Here is a 27,978-nt window from a genome sequence, read left to right on the forward strand (position 1 = left end):
GGGCTCCAATCTACTTATGCTCCACCCCCCTGAGGCTCAGGATCTCCTCCTTATTTGCTGAGGTGTGGCTGTCTGGAACAGCTCTAGTCCTGCACTGGCCCCCTTCAGCCACAGCAACAGGGACCCCCCCCCCCTTTGCTATTTTGAGAAGCCTCTCTGGCTAAGAGACAGTTTACCCCTTCGGCTGATCCCACCATTCCAGGATTTTTCCTGAGGAAATATTCTTTGGGTTTTTTGAGGTCAACAAGGGGAGGGGAGAGAATTTACAGATGATTCTGCATTCTTGGCTCCCAGAAGTTCAAGCAGGTGACTTACAGACATTTAATCTGTAGGCTGATAGTCTCAGAAGTGACTGCTGCTGTTACCTGGGGTTCTGCACTTCTCTCTCACTCAGTTCCTCTGGACTCCCATCCTGGGATGATATGTTTGAGAATCCTCAGTGCTGCTGCTGCTTCAGACTGTGCGGGGCTTCCAGCTCGGCTTTGCTATGACAGGGTCTGTGCTGGCACAACCTGTACACTGTGCACTATGCACTCCTCCAACCTCATGCAGCAGATCCTTCTTGTCAACCTTCCAGGCTGTTCTGGGCTGGAAATCTGCCACACTCTGTCTCCCAGTGTATTCTGCCACTCTAAAATTTGTTCAGATTCTCTTTTTAGAGGTGTCTGAAGGAGTTTGTCTTAGAGCTTAGGTGAGTATGAACTCTCACTCTGCCATCTTGGCTCCCCACAGAGTATGATGTAAAGACCCATCTTGAACCACCCCATCCCTCCCATTTCACTCCAGAAGGAAAGGCCTGGCACTTGGTGCAGTTGTCCAGTCTATGGTTGGTCTTGTAAATGGGCAATGTCTTAGACTCTTCTGTCTGTGTCGCACCATACCAGATTGGATGGTGCATGAACTGGACCCAGCTGGGGCTGAAGCCTCCTGGGATTGGCCTCATAGCCATGCAATCTCCCTACCTATCTGCCATTAGTACTCTGTGTATAGAGACGAATTAAAATGTCATTTTTCTCTTCTTTGAATGTTTATTTATAAAGATTTGACATGTTCGTAACATTTATGGAGCAAGAATTTTCAATTTCCCATGCTATATATTAATCTTAAATATAGGTATATTATTACACTGTGGGGTTAAATGTCAAGTACTGAGAATTCCTTGGATGTGATCATTTGAAATTCAAGATTGCTATAGTGTCCTGGTATTACTAAGACTTGTATGATTTGGGAACATGTTGAACATGTGTTTCCAGTGGTGTTGTCTAGCATGGAACCAGGGCTCACAGTGATGTTTCCAAATAAAATTCTGACTGGAAAAAAAAAGAAATGATGAGCAGATTGGTTTCAGAAAAATCTGGAAAAATTTTAGATGAACTGATGCAAAGTGAATGAGTAGAATCAGAAGAACACAGTACACAGTAACAGCAATATTGTACAGTGATCCGTTATGATTGGCTTAACACTTCTCAGCAATACAGTGATCCAAGATAATTCCAAAGGATCATAACAAGCACATATAGTTAAGCACCACAAATTTCAACATAAGCCATATCCAAAAATTTATGTCCCCATTGTGGTTCTTAAGCCTATTATCACTGGGCAGAAGTAGGTGGCATAATTCATCTTCAAACCTTTGGAATTATGGCTTTCTAAAGGGGGAAACAACATGCAGGAAAACATATTCAAGATACATGAGAGTAGGTGGAAGGTAACCTTATAGGGAAAGTGCAAAATAACAGCTGGGAGCAAGTGTGCCAGAAAAGGCTGGCTGTAGCAGGTGACATTTGAATTGAGTTTTACAGGACGTCGGAGATACTAAGACAGAGAAGGTGAGGAGCACACTTAGAGCATGGAGACAGCCAATACAAAGGCACAGACACTGGACATGAAAGAGTTTTTGTGAGGAAGAATGAGGAGGCCAGCATGATTGGACTGTAGAGTGAATGGAGAAAAAAATTAGGAGTTTAGGAAGGGGCCAAACTCTGACAAACTTTCAATGCCAAACAGAGTATTATATTTGATTCTAGGGAGAAAGGAATAGAATAAGCTTTTATATCGTGACTACTATGTGCCAGGCATTATATTAAGTGCTTTTTACAAATACTATCTCATTTGATCCACCCAGCAACACTTGAAGGTAGGCGCTGTTATTATTCCCATTATACAGTTGAGGAAACTGAAGCAAACAGAGATTAAGTGACTTACCTATGATCATAGAGCTAGTAAGTTTCTGAGGTCTGATCTGAAGCAAGAAAGTAAGAAAAATATGCTTCATTCTGTCTGCAGAATTCATCAGTTCCCCTCTGGAAGTGGATAGCATTTTTCATCAAGGGTTCTTTGGAATTGTCTTGGATCATTGTCTTGACTAAATAGCTAATTCTTTCACTGTTGATCATCCTTACAATATTGTTGCTACTATGTACTGCTGCGGTCCTGCCATGGGAGCTGCCAATTGTGAATGCTGAGAGATCATGAAAAAAGAAATGATATGGGCCGGGTGGTGAAAGTAAAGAACAGCTCTCCATTTATTATGGGTGTGTATAGTCTTTTTACAGCAGTTAAGTGCCTAAAATGAGAATTGTTCATCACATTACATGCTCTCTTCTTATCTGTAACATCTTGGACTTCCTTGATCCCTTGGGCTGTTTTTGCTTAGCCAACACCTGTTCTTTGCACACTATGTCAGGTTGAGGGTCAGGTCATGTTCTCAAGGGAACAGCTGCTCTACAGAATTCCTCCTGAGGCTGGCTGCTCTACCCGAGACCACCGTTTGCTACATCTCCCCCTTTTTTGTTTGCCACCTATAAAGATGCAAGTTTGTGCTTGTGTTAGAGAGTTGCCATATAATGCCTTTGATCAAAGGTACACCACAGAGAACAAGGATATCCAATATTATCAATGGTGGTATAAAATGCATTAATAAAGAGGTCATATTTTGCAATGGGTTAACCTTCTTCAATGCATTCCAAATATCCTTAATTATATCCTTGGGACCAATTCCAGGTATATGACTATTAGCAATTTGATTAGTAGTATAATTAGCAAGACTCAGTATATCTGCGCTAAGCTTGGAATTTCCCCAAACCCCATTTAACTGATACTTAATCTTATCCCAGGGTATGAGTACTATTATAGGGAATAGATGTAACAGAGAGATAAATATCGATAATCACAATGCAAATTCATCCTAAACTTCACATATTCAAGCTCATCTCCTACATATACAGTAGCCTGTTTTAACGTATCCAATTTCTGTCAAAAATCACAATCAATACGTGTTTGTGCCTTAAGTGCTAGAGATACATTTTTTGCTAAATCTTGAGCAAAATCAGCAGTTTGAATAGAATTGTGGATAGAGTTATAGAAGTTGGTAAAGAGAATTTTGCATAACAGTTACAAAAGTTGGTAAAGAAGCAATTATAGTAACAAGTTAAACAATTCCAGCAATAACCCATTCTATAAACCTCTTTTCTCTCAGTTCTTTTTGTAACGCATAAAATGTTTCATCAGATGGTTGGTGCAGCAAACCATCCCTTTCTTATTTTTACAGGGAAAATCGCCTGTTGGGGTTATTCTAATATAAAGATCAATTCTCCTGGTGTACTAGGATTTCAACATTGTTGGACTGTACTATTTGGACAAATTAGATTATAGATATCCTTTTCTTTTGTGAAATTTGTGATAGAACTGTTACAAATCAAGAATACTTGTTTTCCCGTCAAACAGGCAAACATGATGGCTCTGGTATACCAGAGTAACTAGAGCATCTTGTGCTTGTACAGTTTTGAACCACCACAGTATAATTTAAGGCAGCAAATGCTTTCCAGATTTGATTTTGTGGTTTCCATCCTGGGGATTCAACGATATCAGTGACCCACCCAGGCTTATCCCATGGTTATGTATGATCCTAATGCGTCCAAATTTGCAATAGTGTCCCACTCATATTGTATATTCCCCGATAAGGTGTCTGACACTTAAGCCATGATGGATATCTGTTCTTAGTCCAATTTATTGTACGGTTCAAGCATGATGGTATCTTTCCTAGGGTACTTTTCTGTGTTATTATAGAGAGAAGACTGATCTTCCAATATATACCTGGACTCTGATCTACTATACGGGCAGTTTTTGTCCTATTTTTCACCTGAACACAATGTTCAGTGTTATTACTAGTGGTAAAGTAAATGGGGGGGGTGTGTGGTGTGTGGTGTGTGTGAAATGCCTGACCAGAGTAAGAATAAGTTGTGTTTGCCATTCCTTCTTCATAACTCACTGCCTTATACCCAAAAATCTCTGAATGATTTCCTATCATTACAATCTCATTTACTTTACTTTCCTGTGTGGTCAATTTTAGGAATGGAGAATTATCCATATACGTCCATAATTCTACTTCCTCTACTCCTTGACAAAATCCTCCTTGAATAGTCAGAAATAAAAGTCCTTTGGTGATATCTGCAATCGGTGTTTTCTGTCGACGTCAGTGATGTTGGTCTTGCCTTTACCCTCTCCTTGTTCGTTTCTGCAATGTCAATCATGAAAGTTGCTGATGAAATTCTCCAATTCCATCCTCGGATCTGCCAACATCCTCATGTTCCTTTCTGGAATCCATACCACTTTTGTTTCTCCTGTGGGAAGCACACAAGCATACCCTCGTCCCCAGGTTAATAATTTTGCTTTTCCAGACCATAACCCTGTCTTTGAATCCTTCCATATGACCACAATATTTGACATATCTCCTCTTAATTTTTCTTTCTGTTCTTTAAAGTATTTTTAAGCTGGGGTACAGCCCTCATGATCTGGCATTTAAAAGTTTATGGTATATATTGCTTGATCTAGCCTTCTTTTTGGCCTATGAATCATTTCCCCCCCTTTTTTTTTGTTTTTCTAAAATTATCTTCATGTCTTTGTTTTTTCTTTCCACTATTGCTTGACCTGTTGGGTTATAAGGTATTCCTGTAATATGGTCTATTTGGAAAGAGAGACAAAATTTTTTGAATTGATGACTAGTATATGATGGTCCATTGTCAGTCTTTAGTTGTTTTGGAACTCCCAGTATAGAAAAACAATAAAAGAGATGGTCTATGACATGGTTTGAGGTTTCGCTAGTATGTAAAGAAGCCATGGTAAAAGAAGAATATGCGTCTACTATAATATGAATATATTTCAGCCGTCCGAAAGATGGATACTGAGTAACATCCATCTGCCAGATTTGCAAAGGTTTGAGTCCTCTGGGATTAATGGAAGTGTTAGAGGGTGTTGGCAGATATGGTATACGCTGAGAACATGATCTGACTGTTTGATGAGCCTGTTCTCTTGTAATGTTATGTTGTTTGTGTAACGAGTTTGTAGACTGATGAAACTGTAGATGTAATTTTTGGGCTTCTTGGATGGAGAATATATATAAGGCAGAAGTGGTAAGATGATCTGCGATGGCATTTCCTGCTGCTATATCACCTGGGAGGTGAGTGTGGGAATGCATGTGCTATGTATATCGGATTTTGCCTCTATTGTACTTGTAATTGGAGTTCTGAAAATAATTGGAATGTATTAACGTTATTAGAATGAGGGATATGTACTGTTTCAATATGCTGTACTACATAAACGGTGTATTTACTATCTGACACTATGTTAACAGGTAATTGAACATCCTTAAGCAACTGTATTACTGCATAAAGTTCATTTTGCTGTGTGGAATTAAATGGTGTATTTATAATTTTCTTAGCTCGTTGAGGGATAAAATAAGAAGCTCTGTTATCTTTTGTTGTGTCAGTGAACACAGTTAAAGCCTATGTAATAGGTTGAGACTTTATTGTATAAGGAAAAATCCATTGATACGATGTCATAAAATGAAATAATGGAGTACTAAAGACATTGTCTATTTTGCCTTGATAACATGTGAGTAAAACCCATCAGTTTCTATCTTGAGAAATGAGAGTATAGAGTTGGTCTTGAATAAATAGCTGATGAAGTATGCCTGGCTCTTTCCCTGTGTGTACCCTAAGATGTTGTATGGACTTCTTTGCTAACTGAGCTACTAGTTGAGGATATGTAGTAATAATTTTGTTTATTGGTATGGTAGATATGTCCATTCAATGATTTTAGTCTGTTGGTGTATAGCCCCAAATGGTATCACTGGTGTTGGTAAAATAGTAACCTCAGTTGGTTTGCCTTCCTGAATTCTAAATGTTTGACCATTGCTGAATGGTCTGGTCTATTTTCCTTAGTTGTTCTTCAGCTTGTGGATTGATTCTCCGAGGGGAAAATCAGAGTCTCCTCAGAGTATTTTAAATAACTCTCCCAATTCATTGGTTGGAATGTTTAAATGAGGTCTAATCCAATTTATATCTCCTAATAGTTTTTGAAAATCATTGAGTGTTCTTTAATTATCCCTTCTAATCTGTATCTTTTGAGGTTTTATTGTTTCTGTTTCAACAATCTGTCCTAAGTAACTATAGGGTGGTGCCGTTTGAATTTTGTCTGGGGCAATTACTAGGCCTTGCCTCTCCCTCTCCTAGCATCTTGTAACATTTCTTGAAGAATACTTGCATCTGGGTGAGCACATAAAATACCATCCATGTAGTGGATTATGTATGCCTCCAGGTATTTTTCCCTGAGAGATTGTAAGGCTCTAGCAACTTATTGCTGACACGTGGTTGGACTGTTTTTCTTTCCCTGAGGTAATACTTTCCATTAATATCTTTTGTGTGGTTCTCTCAAATTTACAGAGGGTAGAGAAAATGCAAAATATTGACAATCCTCTTTTTGCGATGGTATAGTATAAAAGCAATCTTTTAAATCAACAATCCAGATTGGCCAAGTTTTTGGTATCATATTAAGAGATGGCAACCCAGGTTGTAGACTACCCATGGTTTCCATCCTTTCATTTACTTGTCTTAAATCTGTAAGCATTCTCCATTTTCCTGATTTCTTTTTTATGGCAAATATAGGAGAATTCCATGGGCTATGAGATGGTTCAATATGCCCTTTGTCTAATTGTTCTTTAATTATTTCCTCAAGAGTCTGTATTTTTTTCTTTAGTTAAGGGCCACTATTCCACCCATACTGGGGGGCCAGATTTCCAATGTATGGGTGGCACTTTGGCTCTGTCTACTTCAACAGTGACCCTTCCCAAAAATTTTGTGAGGGGGTATACAAAATGGTTCCTAATTGTTGTAATATGTCTCTTCCCTACAAGTTTACCAGGACTTGTTCTAAGATGTATGGCTTAATCTTTCTTTTCTTATCTTCATACTGCCATTTTAATCAATGGGCACTTTGCTTTGGTCTTTTTGCTTTGCCTACCCCTTGTACCATTAAATCCGTCATTATCAGAGGCCATTCCTCTGGCCACTGATTTCTTGCAATAACTGTTTTGTCAGTTCCTGTATCCAGTAGCCCTGAAAAAAAACTCTACCTTCAATTTCTATTTCAGCCATAGGTCTAGATTCTGTTATGGTTTGAGTCAAATATGCTTCCCTTCCTGTGCTGCTGAATCCTAATGCCCCTCATGCTTTGTTCTGAAATTTTCCAGTACTCTGGTATTCTATTATCATTAATTGTGCTATTCTTTCCCCGTTTTTTATTAAAATATTTGAATGTTGTGTGGCCTGTATAAGGATCATGATTTCTCCTGTATAATCTGCATCAACCACTCCAGGTATAACTAAAAGACCTTGGATAGAGGTAGAGCTCCTCCCAATTATCAATCTAAAATACCCTTGTGGGAGTGGTCCGTAGATTCCAGTACGTAAATCCCTCACACCCACACCTGCTGTTATCCTATATGAAACTCTGGGTGGTGGATCAAATCCAGCACTATCTAGGGTGGCATGAATTAAATCACTTATTATTGTTTTGGAATGCTGATCAGCGGGATCAAAGATAGAGCTGCTTCCATTGTTTGTTGGGGCTGGAGCGGGCTCTGATTGGAGTTTTCTGATATCAACTGCTGAATCAATCATATTGGGAGCAAGATTCTGATGCCCAATGTCTTCCTCTGTGACATTTAGGACAGGGGGTAGAAGGCTTTGAGGCTTGTCCTTGAGATGTTTCTAATTTTGATTGTCTATACTCTCTTTTCATATGTTCTAATTGCCCACAGTTGTAGCACCTGCTTGATTTCTTTTTGCTTTGCAGGGCATTAGCCTTTGCTGCTGCCATCACCACTGCCTGGTAATGAGTGGTGCCCACCGAATTAGTTCTTTGTATCATTTCTACTATGGTCATGTTAGGGCATCCACCCCTTAGGGCTACTTTACAATCCTCATTGCAATTTTCCATAGTCAATTTTTGTAATAATATTTGAGCAGTTTGTGCATCATTAACACTTCTTTGAATAGCTAGGGTAAGTCTATCCAAAAAATCTGTAAATAGTTGTGTTGGTTTTTGAATTACTTTTGTAAATGGCGTTTAGCCATGCAGCACGAGCATACTGCATTACCTGCTTGTAAGTATAAAGCAGATAATTCAGTCAATTAGCTAAATCTGTATAAGCCCCTATGTGTGTCAATTGTTCAAATATCACATTAACGTTCCCTTGCCGATTCCTTCTTGCCTGATCAGAACATTGTTCGTAAAATTCTGACTTCCATATTAAGTAGTCTCCTCCTTCTAAAGTATGCTAATGCATACCAATCTGCTAAGGCTATAGGGTGAGATGGACTCCAGCAGTGACTGAACATATGGATTATTAGGCCCGTAATTTACAGAACCCTGTTTTAATTCTTTTAGCAACTTCAGATCAAAACCTCTATGCTCTCATCATTATATTCCCAGGATTGTTTGGGTCTTGTGTCTCTATAACTGGTAGTGCTAATCTCATTTCTTGTGGGATCTCTTCCCCTTTCTCAGCTGTTCTTCTAATGGCTGCCTGCACTATATTTTCTTGGTGTTTTTGTGTTTGTCCTTCCCACACTGATTACTTCAATTGATATAGAGGGGGAGCAGTGGGAGAAGTTCCCTCACTTATATATATATATGTTCTGCCTTCTCTAAAATCTCTCCTTCTTCATCCTCTTCTGTCCTCACTGAAGAGTCTATTTTTAAAACTTTATTGGCCAAGGGCATTTCCTCAGGTTTTTGTAAACATACCTGGAGAATACTCCAAATAGAGAATGCCGTTACAGGGAAAGCTGAAGGACCTACCCCCCTATAATACTCACTCATTTGATTACTGACTCCCATTTTTTGGAGTCTATAGTCCCTTCTTCTGGGAACCATGGACAACATTTTTCCACACGGCTGAGAAATTCTTCCAATTGTGACTTTATCAATAGGCCTCTCTCTCTATTTTCTTTAAGACCTTTAAATAATACTCCCTGCCTTTATTCTTTGAGTGTGTGAGTCTCATTTTACTTTCGTTTTGCCACCTTTTTCCTTTTAAAACTGCCTTTTGTAAACTACTTTCTGATTCTGCTTTCATTTTGTGTGCCTTATCCCGTTAAGCCTGGTGACTGACTCTTAACTTTAAAGAAGCCCTCCCTAATGAGGAGGCGCAGTTTTTTCCCCCTTACCTTTGCACTGTCCAGAGCTCCATTTTTCAAGGGCGATCCCTCAGGTTCCTGCCGCTGATGGCGATCAGGATGTGGTCACAGTCAGGATGGTCCCTGTTGGGCCATGGTCCTGCCACAGGGCCTGCCAATTGTGAATGCTGTGAAAAAAGAAAAGACACAGGTCAGGCAGTGAACGTAAAGAACAGCTCTCCGTTTATTATTCTGAGGATAAGGGTCTATATAGTCTTTTTACAGTAGTTACCTGAGTAAAGTGTGAGAATCGTTAATCACATTGCATGCCTCTCTTCTTATCTGTAACATATTGGACTTCCTTGCTCCTTTGGGCTGTTTATGCTTAGCCAACAATTGTTCTTTGCACACTATGTCAAGATGAGGGTCAGGTCATGTTCTCAAGGGAATGGTTGCTCTACAGGATTCCTCCTGGGGCTGGCTGCTCTATCCGAGACCACCGCCTCCTACAATGCTCTCCTGGTTCTGCTCATATCACTTTGCATCAGTTCATAGAGACTTGTTTGAAACACCCCCCTTGTCATTTTTAAAATTTATTTTCAGTGTTCCACAATCACTACCATATAACTTAGATTTTTTTTCCCTCCCTCTCCCTCCTTCCCCTCCCTCTTCCTTCCCTCCCTGAGACAGCATACAATTTTATATAGGTTCTACAATACATTCCTATTAAATACATTTTCGCCATAGTCATGTTGCATAGAAGAATCAAAATGAATGGGACAAATCATATAACAAACCAAAACTTACAAAAGAAAATGATCTGCTACATTCTGCAATTGAATTCCATAGCTCTTTCTCTGGATGTGGAAGGCATTTTGCCCTAAAAGACCATTGGGAATTTTTTAAGTCCTTGCATTGCAATGAAGTTCTAAGTCTACCAGAAAAAATCCTTACACACTGTGGTTGTTGCTGTGTACAAAGTTCTCCTGGTTCTGCTCCTTTCACTCAGCATCAGATCATATAAGTCTTTCCAGGCCTTTCTGAAATCTTTCTGTTCACCATTTCTTATAGCACAATAATATTTCATTACATTCATATACTATAATTTATTCAGCCATTCCCCAATTGATGGGCATCCCCTTGATTTCCAGGTTTCGGCCACCACAAAGAGTGCTGCTATAAATATTTTTGTACATGTGGGACCCTTTCCCATTTTTATGATCTTTTGGGGATACAGTCCTAGAAGCAATATTGCTGGGTCAAAGGGTATGCACATTTTTGTGGCCCTTTGGGCGTAGTTCCAAATTGCTCTCCAGAATGGTTGGATCAGCTCACAGCTCCACCAACAATGAATTAGTGTTCCAACTCTCCCACATCTCCAACATTTATCATCTTCCTGTTTTGTCATGTTAGCCAATCTGAAAGGTGACATGGTATCTCAGAGTTTGTTTTGATTTCACATTAGTCATGTTGCATAGAAGAATTAAAATGAATGGAAGAAACCTTGAGTTAAACCAAAACAAAACAAAAATAAAAGAACCCAAGGCAAAATAGTCTGCTTCATTCTGCTTCTGATCCATAGTTCTTTCTCTGGACGTGGATGGCATTTTGCCTCAAGAGTCTTTGGGAATATTTTAGGTCCTTGCATTGCTGTGAAGGGCTTAGTCTGCACTGATTTTGTTTGTGCAAAAGTTTTGTTTGTACAAAATCAAAATTATTTATTATACTTTGTATGATCCTCTCTATCTCTTATTTGGTCATAAACTCTTCCTTTATTCATAGAATTGACATGCTCCCCTAACTTACTCATGATATCACCCCTTATGGCCAAATTACTTATCTACTTTGATCTTATCTTGGTAAACAGTGTGAAATGTTGGTCTATGCCTTGTTTCTTCCAAACTGCTTTCAAGTTTTCCCAGCAGTTTTTGTCACATGATGAATTCTTACCTTAATAGCCTGGGTCTTTGGGTTTGTCAAATGCTAGATAACTATCATCATTTACTACTGTGTATTGTGTACCTAATCTGTCCCACTGATCCACTACTCTATTTCTTAGCCAGTACTAGTTTTAATGATTACTGCTTTGTAATATTGTTTGTGATCTGGTGTGACTGGACCACCTTTCTTCACATTTTTTTAAAATAAATTCCCTTGATACTCTTGACCTTTTGTTCTCCCAGATGAATTTTGTTATTATTTTTTCTAGTTCTATAAAACTCATAGATCTCTCTTTCTGACCTCCTAAGTTGTCTTGGGCTGGAACAATATCTCACCCTGATCTTTTGTTGACTCTGCCACTCTAAGGAGAGCTCAGCTCATGATTTCATGTATTTTATATTTTGAGAACTATGTAATTTTTCCCCTAGCTTAAATTCAAGTCCAACCAGTATTAGTTTGAATTGCTCCCTGCAACAATTTATGACTGCAAGCTGGGGTAATGTAGGGAGTACGCTAGACAGAGTAACTTCTGGTGGCCAGAGAGGAAACTTCAACCATTTGAAAGTAAAGGAAAACTAAAGTGACTCAAGGAGGAGACCAATCTTGTGCACCACTCATTGAATAATTAATATAGTCACATATATCCTGTAACTTTAAAAATGGCAACCCGCTGATTGATTTACTGTAGTGCTCCAAGCATTACATGGCCTTATACCAAGTGTCAAGTAAAGAGACATACAAACTGTGACCCCTAAAATTTTTTTTAAGAAAGCAATCTAATTTACTTAAAACAACACCACTATCACTATTTTCTCTGAATTTAATCATAAATGTGTTTCGCTCTTTGGAACTGTAACTCAGAACTACCGAAATTAGAGTTTAAAAACCATGTCTCTTGCTACAGCTTTTCTCTTAAGAACCCTAGCCCTAATATTTGTTTTGTATATATTTGTTTTCCCCTGCCCAGGTCAGCTTGTTGAAGAAATTCCTGTTAAAAATGATCAATCTTTTCATTTCCTTCATCTTTCTGGAAAAAACGTTAGCATCATAGCTGGCTGTAAGTATCTTCCTTCACCTCATTTCCCACTCCTACCCCCATGGGAATGATAGTCTAGAATGTAGAAGGTTTCTTGTCTCTCTGAGTACAAGGCAATCTAATTCCCCTGAGTTTGAGAAATTCATAGTTTTAATTGTCCATAATAACTAATTACTAGTTATTGGAGCTAGTTTTTAGCCATAGGAAAGACCTAGAACCAGGTTTCCCTAGTTCGCTGTGGGACATATCTGACTTTTTGAAGCACCTTTAATTGATGATTTACTATTGCTTTGGCCTGGAGAAGGCACCTAGCAATTGGGCCAAGCAAACTGAGTTTTTGTGTTTCTTGTGAGGGCCCCACCATCATCCCAGTGACCCAGATTCACCATCTTAGAGTTACCCTTTGCTCTTGGCTCTTCCCTTTCCCTCATTCCTCCCATCCAAGTTGATATTAAATATTGCTGATTCTTCTTCCTCCTTTCCCCTCCTTGCTGTTCTCCACTCACACAGCTGCCATCCTGGTTCAGGCCTTCATCATTTCTCCCCTGGTCTTTTCCAATAGCCTTTAATGTCCTCCCTGCCTCTAGCCTCTCTTCTTTGTAAACTGTTCACTTGGCTGCTAAGTTGATATTCCCTAAAGAACCAGTCTGATTACAATCCTCCATTGCCCAAGAAACTCCAGTGGTTTCCTTTACCCCCTTGCCTCTTCTGAAAATAAGAGCCCTTCATGATCTGGCTCTAACCTACCTTTCTCAATTTTATGTATATCACTTTCCTTTAAGTATTCTCCATGCCAGTCAAATTAGCCTGACTCTAATTTCCATTACATGACATTCCATCTTTCCTAGCCACACCTTTGCTTCAATTCTTTCTATGCCTAGGATGCATCTTTCCTACACAGGACCCTCAGTTCAAGTATCAGATTTATCTTGACAGCCCCCTCCCTACTCACAGTTAATTACTAGTATTCTATGTGCTGCTGATCTCCAGAAATCATTTCATAGATTTTAGGATCATAGAATCACAGACTGAGAGTTTGAGAGGACTTGAGAGGCCATCTAGTTTTTAAAAATAGCCAAACCTTGTACATATTTTGTATTTACTTTTCTGTAACAGTCCTTCTGTCAAGACTTGACCTAGCATCCTTGCAAGAGGCCCTAAGTCAGCAAAGACCCTGGAAGCTATATTTCTTTCTAGTATAGTAAGAGAGGAAGGTAACAGGCCTGGAGGGTCAGATTTTCTCCCCACAGTGGGATCTCTCTAGGAGGGAGGTGTCTGAACTTCCCAGACACATGGAGCAGCCCTAAAGACATCACCCAGCAATTTGGGCAGAGCCAAGATGGTGGAGTGAGAGCTCATACTCACCTAAGCTCTAAGACAAACTCCTTCAGATACCTCTAAAAAGAGAATCTGAACAAACTTTAGAGTGGCAGAATACAATAGGAGTCAGAGTGTGGCACATTTCCAATGCAGAAAAGCCTGAAAGATCTGTTGACGGGGCTGGGGAATGCATAGCACACAGGCTGTACCAGTGCAGACCCTGGAGCCAAGCAGGAAGCCCTGGGCAGTCTGAAGCAAGAGCAGCACTGTGGATTTTGAAATCTATCAGCCCAGGATGAGATTCCAGTGCAAGTGAGCAAGAAAGAACCGCACTACCTCAGGTAACTGCAGCAGCCACTCCTGAGACTATCAGCCTGCAGATTAAATGTCTATGAATCACCTACTTGAACTCCCAGGAGCTGAGATGGTGGAGTGATTGGTAAATGCTATCTTCCTCCCCTTGTTGACCTTGAAAAACCCAGAGAATATTTCCCCAGAAAAAATCCTGGAACAGTGGGATCAGCCAAAAGGTTGAACAGTCTCTTAGCTGTGAGGCTAGGAAAATTGCAAAGTGGGGTCCCAGTTGCTGTGGCTGAAGGGGACCAGTGCAGGACTGGAGTTGTCCTAGAGAGCCCCACCTCAGCAAATCAGAAGGAGATCCTGAGCCCCAGGGGGATGGAGCCCACAATCGCCAACACCAGGACCCCAGGCGTGCGTCAGCACAGTCAGGGGAATTGGAAAGACACTAGCACAGATGGGGTTCACCAACTGCTAAGCTCCCCTATGCTCTAGGTCAGGAAATTAGACTTCCCTTTCCCCACACTTAATGCAGCTAGCTCCAGGGTAACTCAGGGGAAACTCAGACTTCACCTGGCCTCTATTTTGGCACACCAGCCAGCTCAGCACCAAGTAAGCTGAAGCATTTTAGTTTCCAGTTGAAAGAACCAGAGGCCTCAATACACAAAGTCTCAAGTTCTAAGCACAAGAATGGTGGGAGAGAGCCTCCTGTGGTCCAGAAGCAGAGATCCACTTTAAAAGCCAGAAAAAGGGTGATCATCATGAGCAAGAAGCAAACCAGAAAAGAAAAGACAATAGAATCTTTGTATGGGGACAAGGACCAAAACATGAATACCAAAGAGATCGTACTCCCGTCTGAAACTTCAGAAGGGAACATGAACTGGTCTCAAGCCCAAAGAGCATTTTTGGAAGAGCTCAAGAAGGATTTTAAAAGCCAAATTAGAGAAGTAGAAGAAAAAAACTGGCCAATGATTTTTAAAATATGATAAAAGAATTCACTGAAGAGAACAGCTCCTTGAAAAGGAAAATTGGACTAATGGAAAAGGAAGTACAAAAACCTAACTGGAGAAAATAACTCTTTAAAAGGAACATTTGGACAAATGGAAAATGACATGGAAAAGTTAACTGAAGAAAACAATCTATTAAAAATTAGAACTGAGCAATAGAATCTAATGACTCTATGAGACATCAAGAATCACTCAGAATCTAAAGAATGAAAAAATAGAAGAAAATGTAAAATATCTCATTGGAAAAACAACTGATCTGGAAAATAGATCCAAGAGAGAAAATCTAAGAATTATTGGTCTACCAGAAAGCCATGATAAAAAATAGAGCCTAGACAATATCTTCCAAGAAATCATTAAGGAAAACTGCCCTGAGGTCCTAGATCCAGAAGGCAAAATAGTCATTGAAAGAATCCACCGTTTACCTCCTGAACAGGATCCCAAACTGAAAATACTAAGAAATGTTGTTGCCAAGTTCCAGAACTATCAAGTGAGGGAGAAAATACTGCAGGTTGCCAGAAAGAAACAATTCAAATATCGAGGAGCTACTGTCAGGATCACACAAGACCTTGTGCTTCTACATTAAAAGACTGGAGGGATTGGAATATGCTATTCTGTAAGGTAAAGGAGCTGGGACTACAACCAATGATCAATTACTCAGCAAAATTGAGCATAATATTTCAGGCAAGGAGAGGGTATTCAATGAAGAAGAGATTTCCAGACCTTCCTGATGAAAAGGCGAGAGCTCAGTAGAGAATCTGATCTTCAAACACAAGTCTCAAGAGAGGCATAAAAAGGAAAACAGGGAAAAGAACTCGTTATTCAATATGGGCAAACTGTTTACCTCCCTATAAGGGAAGATGATACCTATTAATCTTGAGAATTATATTTTTATTATGATACTTAAAAGGGATATACATAGATAGAGGGAGTAGGTATAAATTAAATGATGTGATGATAAAAATATGATTTAAGGGTGCAAAGAGATTGTAACCAGAGATGTGAAAAGGAGAAGGTAGAAGAAGGTAAATTACATCACAGGAAGAGACACAAAAACATATTACCAGTGAGGGAAAGAGGGTAGGGAGATGAGCATCATTTGAGATTTACTCTCATCTGATTTGGTTGAGGGAGGGAACAACAAATTCAGTTAACTACAGAAATCTTACTAACTCTATAGGCAGTAGGAGGGGAAAGGTGAAAGAAAAGGTAGGAGAGGTTAAAAGGGAGGGAAAAAGTAGTAAGGGAAATGGGGAGTAAAAGGGAGGGAAGACTGACAAAGGTGGTGGTCAAAAATTAAAACTCTATTGTGGAGGTAAGGGAGAATGGAGAACTAAAAGCATAAACACAGGGAAAGAGGATGGAGAGAAAAACAGATAGTAATCATACCTGTGAATGTGAATGAGATGAACTCTCCCGTAAAACGGAGGCAGATAGCAGAATGGATTAAAAACCATAATCCAACAACATGTTGCTTACAAGAAACACATTTGAAACAGAGCGATACACACAGGGTAAAGGTAAAAGATTGGAACAGAATATATTGTCCTTCTGTTCAAGTAAGAAAAGCAAGGGTAGCAATCCTATTCTCAGACAAAACAAAAGCAGAAATAGATCTAATCAAAAGAGATAAGGAAGGAAACTATATACTGCTAAAAGGCATCATAGACAATGTAGCAATTTCATTACTAAACATATATACTCCAAGTGGTATAGCATCCAGATTCTTATAGGAGAAGTTAAGGGAGTTACAGGAAGAAATAGACAGGAAAACTATACTATTGGGGGACCTCAACTTCCCCCTCTCTGAACTTGATAAATCTAACCTCAAAATAAACAAAAAAGAAATGAAGGAGGTGAATAAAATTCTGGATAAGGTAGATATGATAGATCTCTGGAGAAAATTGAATGCGTATAGAAAGGAATATACCTTTTTCTCAGTGGTACATGGCACATATACAAAAATTGACCATGTACTAGAAGGCAGAGAGACTCAATGTATCCTTCTCAGATTATAATGCAATAAAAATGATATGTAATAAAAGGCCATGGAAAGATAAACCAAAAATTAATTGGAAACTAAATAATCTAATCCTAAAGAATGAGTGGGTTAAACAACAAATCATAGAAACAATTAACAACTTCATTCAAGAGAATGACAATAATGAGACAACCTACTAAAATTTATGGGACACTGCAAAAGCAGTTCTTAGGGGAAGTTTTATATCATTGAATGCCTACATGAATAAAATAGAAAAAGAGGAGATCAATGAATTGGGCATGCAGCTGAAAAAACTAGAAAAAGAACAGACTGAAAATTCCCAAGTAAATACCAAATTAGAAATACTGAAAACCAAAGAAGACATTAATAAAATTGAAATGAAGAAAACTATTGAACTAATAAATTAAGAGTTGGTTTTATGAAAAAACCCATAAAATTGATAAACCTTTGGTCAATTTGATTTAAAAAAAAAAAAGAAGAGATCCAAATTACCAATATCAAAAAAGAGAAAGGGTGAACTCACCTCCAACGAGGAGGAAATTAAAACAATAATCAGAAATTACTTTGCCCAACTGTATGCCCATAAATTTGACAATCTAAATGAGACAGATGAATATTTAAAAAAATATAAACTTCCCAGATTAACAGAAGAGGAAGTTGAATACTTAAATAACCCCATCTCAGAAAAAGAAATTGAACAAGGCATCAGTGAACTCCCTAGGAAAAAATCTCCAGGGCCAGATGGATTTACAAGTGCATTCTATCAAATATTTAAAGAATGGTTAATTCCAATACTATATGGACTGTTTGGGAAAATTAGGGAATAAGGAGTCCTACCAAATTCTTTTTATGATACAAATATAGTTCTGATACCTAAACCAGGAAGAACCAAAACAGACAAAATTATAGACCAATTTCTCTAATGAATATAGATGCAAAAATTTTAAATATTAGCAAAAAGAATACAGCAACTTACCATGAGAATAATACATTATGATCAGGTAGGATTTATACAAGGAATGCAGGGCTGGTTCAATATTAGGAAAACTATCAGCATTTTTTATCATATCAACATCAAAACTAACGGAAACCATATGATTATCTCAATAGATGCAGAAAAAGCTTTTGACAAAATGCAACACCCATTCCTATTTAAAACACTGAAGAGCATAGGAATAAATGGAACCTTCCATAAAATAATAATTAATATCTACCTAAAACCATCAGCAAGCTTTATATGTAATGGCCATAAGCTAGATGCATTTCCAGTAAGATCAGAGGTGAAACAAGGATGTTCATGATCACAACTGTTATTCAGTATGGTACTAAAAATGTTAGCTTTAGCAATAAGAGAAGAAAAAGAAACTGAAGGAATTAGAATAGGCAAAGAAGAAACTAAGTTATCACTCTGCAGATGATATGATGATATAGTTAGAGAATCTCAGAGAATCAAGTAAAAAAACTACTTGAAATATTAAACGACTCTGGCAAAGTTGCAGGTTACAAAATAAACCCAGATAAATCATCTGCATTTCTATATGTTACTAACAAAGCCCAACAGTAAGAGATAGACAGAGACATCCCATTTAAAGCTACAGTAGACACTATAAAATATCTGGGAGTCTACCTGCCAAAACAAATCCAGGGACTATATGAACACTTTTCACACAAATAAAGTCAGATCTAAGCAAGTGGAAAAACATCAGTTGCTCATGGGCAGGTCAGACTAATATAATAAAAATGACACTTCTACCTACATTAATTTACTTATTCAGTGCCATATCAATCAAACTACCAGATAATTATTTTCTAGAGCTAGAAAAAATAATATCAAAATTCATTTGGAAGAACAAAAGATCCAGAATATCAAAGGAACTAATGAAAAGAGATGCTAGGGAAGGTGGCCTAGCCCTACCAGACCTCAAATTGTATTATAAAGCAGCAGTCATCAAAACTACTTGATACTGGCTAAGAAATAGAGGGGTGGACCAGTGGAATAGGTTAGGTACTCAAGACATAGTAGTTAATGAATACAGCAATCTACTGTTTGATAAATGCAAGGACCTCAGCTTATGGGATAAGAACTCACTGTTTGACAAAAATTGCTGGGAAAACTGGATAGCAATGTGGCAGAAATTGGGCATAAACCAGTGCTTGACACCATACACAAGAATAAAGTCCAAATGGATACATGATCTAGGCATAAAGACTGATACTATAAACAAATTAATCGAGCAAGGAATAGTGTATTTGTCAGATTTATGGAGAATGGAGAAATTTTTGACCAAACAAGAGATAGAGAACATTATGAAGTACAAAATGGATAATTTTGATTACATGAAATTGAAAAGTTTTTGCACAACCAAACCCAATGCAACCAATATTAGGAGGGAAGCAGAAAACTGGGAAAGAATTTTTGCAACTAGTGTCTGTGATAAAGGCCTCATTTCTAAAATATATAGAGAACTGAGTCAAATGTACAAGAATACAATTGATAAATGGTCAAAGGATATTAACAGGCAGTTTTCAGAGAAAGAAATTAAAGCTGTCTATAATCATATGAAAAAATACTCTCAATCATTATTGATTAGAGAGATGCAAAGCAAAACAACTCTGAGGTACTGCATCACACTTATCAGATTGACTAACATGACAAAAGAGGAAGATGATAAATGTTGGAGAAGATGTATGAGAGTTGGAATACTAATTCATTGTTGGTGGAGCTGTGAGCTGATCCAACCATTCTGGAGAGCAATTTAGAACTATGCCCAAAAGGCTACAAAATGTGCATACCCTTTGACCCAGCAATACTGCTTCTAGGACTGTATTCCCAAAAGATCATAAAAATAGGAAAGGGTCCCACATGCACAAAAATATTTATAGCAGCACTCTTTGTGGTGGCCGAAACCTGGAAATCAAGGGGATGCCCATCAATTGGGGAATGGCTGAACAAGTTGTAGTTTATAGATGTAGTAGAATACTATTGTGCTATAAGAAATGATGAACAGGAAGACTTCAGAGAGGCCTGGAAGGACTTATATGAACTGATGTTGAGTGAAAGGAGCAGAACTAGGAGAATTTTGTACGCAGCAACAACCACAGTGTGTGAGAAATTTTTCTGGTAGACTTAGCTCTTCACAGCAATGCAAGGCCCTAAAAATTTCCCAATGGACTCGAGGCAACATGCCTTCTATGTCCAGAAAAATAACTATGGAATTGGATCGGAGAATGAAGCAGACCATATTCTCTTGTGTTATGTTTTGTTTAGTTTTATGGTTTCCCACATTCATTTTAATTCTTCTATGCATCATGACTAAGGTGAAAATATATTTAATAAGAATGTATGTGTAGAACCTACATAGGATTGCATGCCATTTCGGGGAGGGGGGAGAGGGAGGAGGGAAAGAGGGGGAGTGAGAGAGAAAAATCTAAGATATATGGAAGTGATTGTAGAAAACTGAAAACAAATTAATTTAAAAAATAAAATATAAATTAAAAGACATCACTCGCACCTTTTCCTGGTAGAATGAAAAAGCAGAAGCTAAACTGGAAAGGTATAAAACTATGAGATTGGGGGGGGCGATAGGATTATTTGTTTTGCTTTTCAAAAATCTATGGTTCTTGCTTAAGGCATTGGGGAAATCAAAACAAAACAAAAAAGCCAGATACCCCCTAGCCTTACTAAAGACTGGTGCAGTTGGCCCTAGTTGCTCAGCCTATCTAATCTTATTTCTCACAAACACCCTTTCCTTAGCATTACCTTATGCCTCTTTGGGGGTTTAAGGTGCAGGACAGCCCTGGAAGGAATACAGGGAAGAATGACCTTCCAACCACCCAGTCCATGGCCAGAATTTTCTCTCTCTGATTCAGGGACAAAAGCCATTGGCATGTTTAATGAGTATACTTCCAAGCACAGAATTATTATGAAGATCAAATGAGATAACATGGAAAGTGTTTGGCAAAGTTTAAAACTACTAGCTAGATATATTAGCTATTTTAAGTCTAGATTCTTTCAAACTACCCTTTATTGTAAGACCGCAATCCTGGGTTGTTGCTACCTTCTAGTGGTTGGTTATAAGTTGTTTTCCCCAATAACATGTAAGGTCTTCAAGTGTAAAGGTGCCTGTCAGACAGTGGCTGTTTAATGGATCCTTTCTGATTTGAATTGAATTGTGTGTGGTTTACATGACTCTATGAACAACTTTAAAATATTCATTTTGAGGGAATTTGAACAGTATTAGTGTAGTTGAAACATTGGCTTTGGAGTCAAAAGAACCCAGTACTGCTGCTTACCTCTCGTGTGACTTGTGAGGGAAGACAAGTCATTTTTCCTTTCTGGGTCTCAGTTTCCTCATCTGTAAAATGAGGAAACTAGATTAAATTATCTTCAAAGTGTAATTTGGCATAAATCCTTTGTTCTATGAGTGCTTACTGAAAAAAATGTCTTTCACACACCCTCTAAAAGTACCTTGTTCTACTCATTCTGCATAAACTTATGAAAGGGTCAGTATCTAATCACAGTAAAGGGGCCCATAATGAAGTGTTCAACCAAGGACTTCAGTTACCAACTGCACAGTCAAGTGTTATTATCAAGAATTTGATAATGTAAGGAACTGGTAGCAAGTAGGAAATCTATCAGAAAAGTCTAAATATGACTATTACCTTTTCATTATTCCCAGTTTTAATTTTAAATATTCAAAATTTAAAAATGAACATTTGTGATTTTTTTCCTAGATGACAATGAATTGGCACTTGGAACTTCAGATGCTGATTTTTATTATGGCACTCTGGGATTGCTGTCAACTTCTATAACTAAAGTAAGTATTTTTTTTACCTAGAGAAAGACAAGAGTAAGAGACAGCTCTTAGTCTGTTCAAGGACTCTCTGGTGAGCACTGGGCATATACAAGACATGGTTTTGAAGTCCAGTACTCACTGCCTGTGTGGCCATGAAATCATTTCTTACTTTGTACTAACTGGCACTTTTTGTTGTTCAGTCATTTCATTTGTGCCTAATTCTTTGTGACCCCATTCGGGATTTTCTTGGCATAGATATTTGAATGTTTTACCATTTTCTTCTCCAGCTCATTTGACAGATGAGGAAGCTTAGGCAAACAGGGTTAAGTGATTTGGCCAGAGTCACACAGCTAGGACGTGTGTGAAGCCAGATTTAAACTCAGGAAGATGAGTCTTCCTGACTCCAGACCCAAGATGCTGTTGACCTGAAAGTCTGGTTAAAGAAAAAGCAAGAGGCTAAATGCATACATTTGTTATTTAATTCATTCCCTTTAAAATAATGGTTATATAGTACTGCAGAACCCAATATTATCTGACTGCTGATGCAAAAATTGGCCAGGCTTAAATCTGTTTTAGGACAAAGAAGGTGTTCTATGTCCTAAAACAGATTTATGGTCTCCATGAGTGATTAACTAGACCATTTGCAAGGAATTTCTTAATTGCATAGGTTGTAAATACAATAAGATAACAGTTTGACAAAGTTTCAAATAGAAATTATGGCCCAAGATGTCTGTGTTTTCTTTACCATTAACATGCCATAACATAGTGTATGTCCACAAAATATGAAGATATGTAAAACGTTTCATTATTCAGAAAAACTATCTTAGGTTAAAGGTCTCTTAAGGAATGTTGTCAGCCCTATCTTACTTTTGTTGTTCTTTGAGTTTGCTTCAGAGAGAACAAAGAGATTATTCCTAAATTTATTTTAAATATTATCATTCCCTCCTTTTAGTCAAAGGCAAGCTGAAAGCTTCGCCTGTAGACCAGCAAAGATATGAACAAAATTCTAAATAATCAGAAGTATGAGAGTTATTCTTCATGTAAGTCCAGTTCAGGCTCTTGGGAAAGCTGTCTATGCCTGATGTCATCTTCTTCAGGCCTCTTCAAAATTGGAGGGCATGGTTTACTCAGGAGCAGTGGCAATGGAAGTGACAAATGGATCCAAGAGTCTATACAGAAAACCTGACAGGGTCTCCCAGAAAGCATATGATTTGATAATTGAGATGAAACAGTACAACATAGTTAACATGACTAAAGACACATAGAGATAGTTCAGTTTCCCAGCCACACAGGACTAGGTTCAAATAACACAATAAAGTTTTTCTTACAGTTCACAAAATTGCATTTTTACATTAAGTCAGGTACAGATTAAAACTTAGACGGCTCACAATAGACTAGTTTTGAAAGGGAGATTTGCGTGTCACCAAGATAAACAAGAAAATTGAACATGAACCATACAAATAAATGCAATTATTATTTCCAATGTTAATTAACGTTAAGTTCCTTGTATCTCAGTAATCCATTCGTAATTTTCATTCAAACATCACTTTTTTGAATCCCAGATTTATCATGTAGTTATCTGATGTCTCGATATCCTTCCTTTGACAATAGGTTTTATTCTTGGGACAGTTCCAAAATGGAGTTCAGATCTAGAAGTTCCCAGATACTTCTCACAATATAAATTAGTATAATCATTTAAAATTTGTTCTCCATTTTTGAAATTTCAGAGAATTTCAGTTTAGTATTTGGTGTTTTTGTCTTTATCTAAATCCTGTACCTGGAATAAGAATCTTTTAAAATATGAGGGTTCAACTATAAAATGAACTCATCTGCCCTTTTAAATTATTGGACAAATGTTTTAACAAAGAAGAAATAATTTTACCACTGCCTTATACAAATTTTATGTAAAAATTCAAATTTGAGATCTTATTATCAAAAACATGATAAATTTTAGAAGCCAATCATATACATCAGTATATAATTCTTAGAGGAATCAGTCTGATCCTGTTGCTTTTCCTCAAAATTTGCTGTTCTATTTAATTAGACATTTATCACATTACATCTTTGCCTTATTACCTGGTCTAATCATTTCCTTGATGTTATCTCTATATTACATTTCTTTATTTGGCCAGGAATATAGGTTAAAATTGTAAGCTATTTATTCCTGCATCCCATTATAATAACTCAGAGATGTTCCAATTTCCATTTGTTATTTGATAGAATTAGTATTGTACTTACAGAACTTCTTGATTATAAAGATTTGCTATAAAAGAAAAAGAGGGACAATGTTAACAGAGAGAAAGGATTTCCTTAGTTCTAGTTGATTCCAGGATTGAGCCATTATCTGACAGCTAATCATGTGGTCACCAGGTGCTAAAACAGGCTTAGAAGTAATCAGGTGGGGAATTTCCTTTTTCAGAAAGGACATAGCACATTTGGGAAATAGGGTTAGGAAGATCCTACCTAGGCCATGTCCAAGGTCATCTTCAAAACCTTTCCAAGCATCCACTGTTAGCCTGCAGCACATGTCAATTGGCTTTATGATAACTTAGACAACTATTCCTGTAATCAAAGTTTCAAACAATAGTAAATTGCAGTCTCAATTGTATAGCAAATAAATATTGACTGGTATCCTTCAGATAGGGTCATCTCAAAATTGATTGAGCTATTAATTATCAAATTAAATTTCATAATTTTTTTTCTGTCTTCTTAAAACACTTCCTCAGACTTTAAACCATCTGAAACTGACACAAAAGTATCTAGAACAACTATCTAGGAACAAGAGGAGTTTAGATAACCCACATTTGTTCTCAAACCATATCTATCTTTCATAGTTTCAATCAGAATGTAATGTCTTTTCCAAATCTCTCAATCCTATTCTTCAGATTATTCTACTTGCTTTTACATTTTAACCATAAGACAAGTTAGCTCATGAGTTATTACTTTTTACTAGCATAACTGTACTGGAATCCTATTCCAGCTTAAACAAAGCAAAGAGGTTAGTGGCTAATCTTATAGTTTGATGGAATTATGTCTTTGTTTCACAAGTGTGTTATTCTTCCCTAATTATACTCACTCTGAAAGAATGAGATACTTTGGATTTAGATCTTTTACATATAATAAATTCAAATGCAGATTTTCACTCTGACTTAGGCCATAGAATGACTACAAATTCAGATCAAAACAGCAAGATCTCTTCTTCTTCACAGCTTATTTTAACAGTGAATTATTTTGAAATTTTAATAGCCCTTCTAAAAAAAAATCACACAAGATTTTTCAAAACATTTCTTCTAAAAGTATTTCCCTTCTTTAAAAACAGTTTAAAATTTATTCTGGCGTTCACTAAACTTTTATGAAGAAAATTAGTTGGAAACTTTTAAAATGATTGATATCTCTTTCTTTTATCCTTAAAGCAAAAATAAATCTTTAAAATTGGGATTCATTAAAACTGAGTTGTTACAAAAAATGTCCTTAAGTAATATGAATTCTCAAAGTATTGTAACAAACTGAATTATTAATTATTGCAGTATTTCTAGATATCACAAAATGCTTTAGTCAAGAAGGTGTAATGGCATATCACATTGGTAACAGTAAGAGACTGACACAGAAAAACACTACTGCTTTTTAAAATCCTTTTAAACAATGGGAACATCTTAAGGTGAGTCTTAAGTAGTGTATAAAAATTTCTGCACATGTTCTAATTTCAGATAAAAATAATATTAGATTTCCCAGTAAGATTACACAAAAGAGCTCTTTTGTTTTGCTGGTCACTTGCTATTGATCATAAAAATTTACTATAGAAGGAAAAAGCAGGGACATGTGACATACCAAAAATGACAGGATAAAACATCCTTTACTCTGCTTGAATTCAGAATAGAGTGAAATTAATGCAGATGACTATACCCAAATTCAAATTCAAAACAAAAATAGTTGTGGTCCCAAATGCATTTTACCTTAAACAGCAAGTCTCACTAATCACAACACAGCCAGATACAGTTATTTCTATTCTCATGGAATTGCAATCAGCAATAAAGATTTACCAGGACTCACATACAGGATTCCATTTAAGATCTTTCCTTCTCAAATTTAAAACTTGTCCTGATGTAAAAACCAAGTGTTAAAAATTCTTTCTATTTGTCACAACTTTTGAGCAAGTCATATTCATTGTTTAGGAGCTACTTAGAACAAATTTCTTTCCTAGGGCTGATGCTCTTGCCCACATGAATGGGAGGACTGTTCTGAATGGGCAGAAAGAATCTAAATAAAGTTTTCACTCCATTCCCTTCTTTCCACACACAGTAATCACTTAACAATTTTAGGTTTCAGCATTAAAATAGTAATCCCAAAATAACTTAGTTAATAATCCTACAACTTCATAGATGATAGCCAAATTGTTTTAGCTGCAACTTTTTAACATGCAAAGGTAGAAATACCTGATTTTTTAAATGGCAATTATAAAACATTGTAAGACAAGGTTAGCAGGACTGATAAAGAAACATTAACTGGTTTTACACAATTTTCTCAACATCTTTTTAGTTTCAACAAAATTCAGATTAAAAATTGCTTTGTCTAACACCATTTCTGGATTACAATGGTCACTCAATTTTCACAATCTAAAAGAAATTCAGAAATACAGTCTTAGAAATAGTTTTAACACAACAATAACTTCAGATGGTAGTATTTGCATTTCCAGATATTATTGATCTTATTACTTTTAGTAATTAAAACCACTTCAAAGTTAACAGTTACATTAGAGAGATAATAACATTGTATGTAACATATACCTGTCATTATGTTAAGCATTTTACAAGCATTTTATCATTTTGATCCCATAACAACCATAATTATTTTTAGTTTTACAAATAAGGAAACGGGTCAAACAGATAAAATATTTTTTGCAACTGAAACAGAGAAGTGAAGCTTACCAAGAGCAGAGAAGCTGGTGTGCCAGCGGTGGTGATTTTTGCGGACAGAGTCTAGGGAACGCTGGCCACAGGCCTAATTCATCCATCTTTCTCTTTTCCCACAGTTGCAGAATTTACTGAGCCTAAGGCAGTTTGCAGCTGCTGGGACAGGGCAGAATGTGTAGGACCTAGGTGACATTTTCAAGCTTTACCTAGAAAGGCAGGCTAAAAGGAGGGCACAGAACTGTTAGAATCACTTCAAGTTGCTGCCACTACACTTCTCCTACATTCTCCTCTCTATAATTAGATCTGGGATGAGAGGGGTTAACATGAACTCTTGTGGTTACTAAAGAATCCCCGTTTTGAGATACTCCCTTAACTCTGAGAGGGAGTGGGGAATGTTAGGGGATCGGGATTAGCAAGGTGAATTTTTAGGGCTACCCACAATCTTAGAAGTTATTTTTTTTCTTTTTTTTCCAGTAATTTCAAATGATCAGTTCCCGAAATTTTTATGATTAATCTCACAACATACAAATCTGCTAAAATGATTTTACCTCAGGTGATCTAACTTTCCATTGTAATTCCAGGTTAGCCAGACCAGAACAACAAGAAAAAGTGTTAAAAGTTTTGTTTATTTCCCTAGCTGCAGCCCTTGAAGTCGGGCTGCTTGCATTACAATCTTACAAGATAACAGACTCATTCACAGCACACATGATATGGACAGAGATGTACACTGACAGACAAATTGATGATAGGACAAATACAGCTGGAGCTCGCACACACACACGCACACAAAACAACACAGAGAGAGAGCAATTAGAAGCATGTTAGTTCGTAGGTGTATTGTAACTGTCCTCTTCAAGACCAGAGTCCTTAAAGGGAAAGCGGGAAGGGAGAAGGAGGAGGCAACAAGGCTTGAACAGCGGTTCCTCGGGGCTAAGGCAGGTAGGGGAAGGTGAGGGGAAAAAGACAGCGGCTAGGCTTCCCCAGATCAGAGGTCTTTAAGGGAAGGGGGAGGGAGGAAAGGGGTGAGGAATAGGGTGGAGGGAGTGAAGGGAAGGACAGATTGGAGAAGAAAGGATTTTGCTAGTACTCAGCTAGTGCTGAAGCAACTCCATGAGCCTTAAAAGGAAGCGGCTTCTGCCTTTTGTCCTCGCTCAGCCACGTCAGCAAGCCCAAGATGAAACATTCCCTCTGCTGGCTAGATGTTTTGTCGGCCT

The 27,978-nt window shown here is 37.6% G+C and overlaps 1 protein-coding gene and 1 long non-coding RNA gene across 10 annotated transcripts in view; one reads left to right on the top strand and one right to left on the bottom strand.

Moving 5' to 3' along the window:
- The window catches only part of CATSPERD (cation channel sperm associated auxiliary subunit delta), a 147,557-nt gene that overhangs the window by 51,992 nt on the left and 67,587 nt on the right, over positions 1-27,978 (top strand). For 7 of the 8 annotated variants that reach the window (XM_072601918.1, XM_072601915.1, XM_072601919.1 and 4 more), the window contains 2 exons: positions 12,367-12,456; positions 21,793-21,875. In XM_072601918.1, coding sequence (XP_072458019.1) covers positions 12,367-12,456; positions 21,793-21,875 — 173 coding nt within the window. The remainder of the gene's footprint in view (positions 1-12,366; positions 12,457-21,792; positions 21,876-27,978) is intronic. The other variant, XM_072601917.1, reaches the window with a different exon arrangement.
- LOC140499927 (uncharacterized) lies at positions 1,028-27,969 on the bottom strand. Of its 2 annotated transcripts, XR_011965592.1 has the most exons (5): positions 26,780-27,969; positions 24,318-24,416; positions 21,352-21,413; positions 9,510-9,646; positions 1,028-4,622 (listed from the first exon to the last, which is right to left on the bottom strand). It is a non-coding gene; the product is annotated as an uncharacterized lncRNA (long non-coding RNA). The 2 variants fall into 2 exon arrangements; XR_011965591.1 differs by having other exon boundaries at positions 21,352-24,416.

The sequence above is a fragment of the Notamacropus eugenii genome, chromosome 4, assembly GCF_028372415.1.
Source record: "Notamacropus eugenii isolate mMacEug1 chromosome 4, mMacEug1.pri_v2, whole genome shotgun sequence".
Classification (NCBI taxonomy): domain Eukaryota; kingdom Metazoa; phylum Chordata; class Mammalia; order Diprotodontia; family Macropodidae; genus Notamacropus; species Notamacropus eugenii.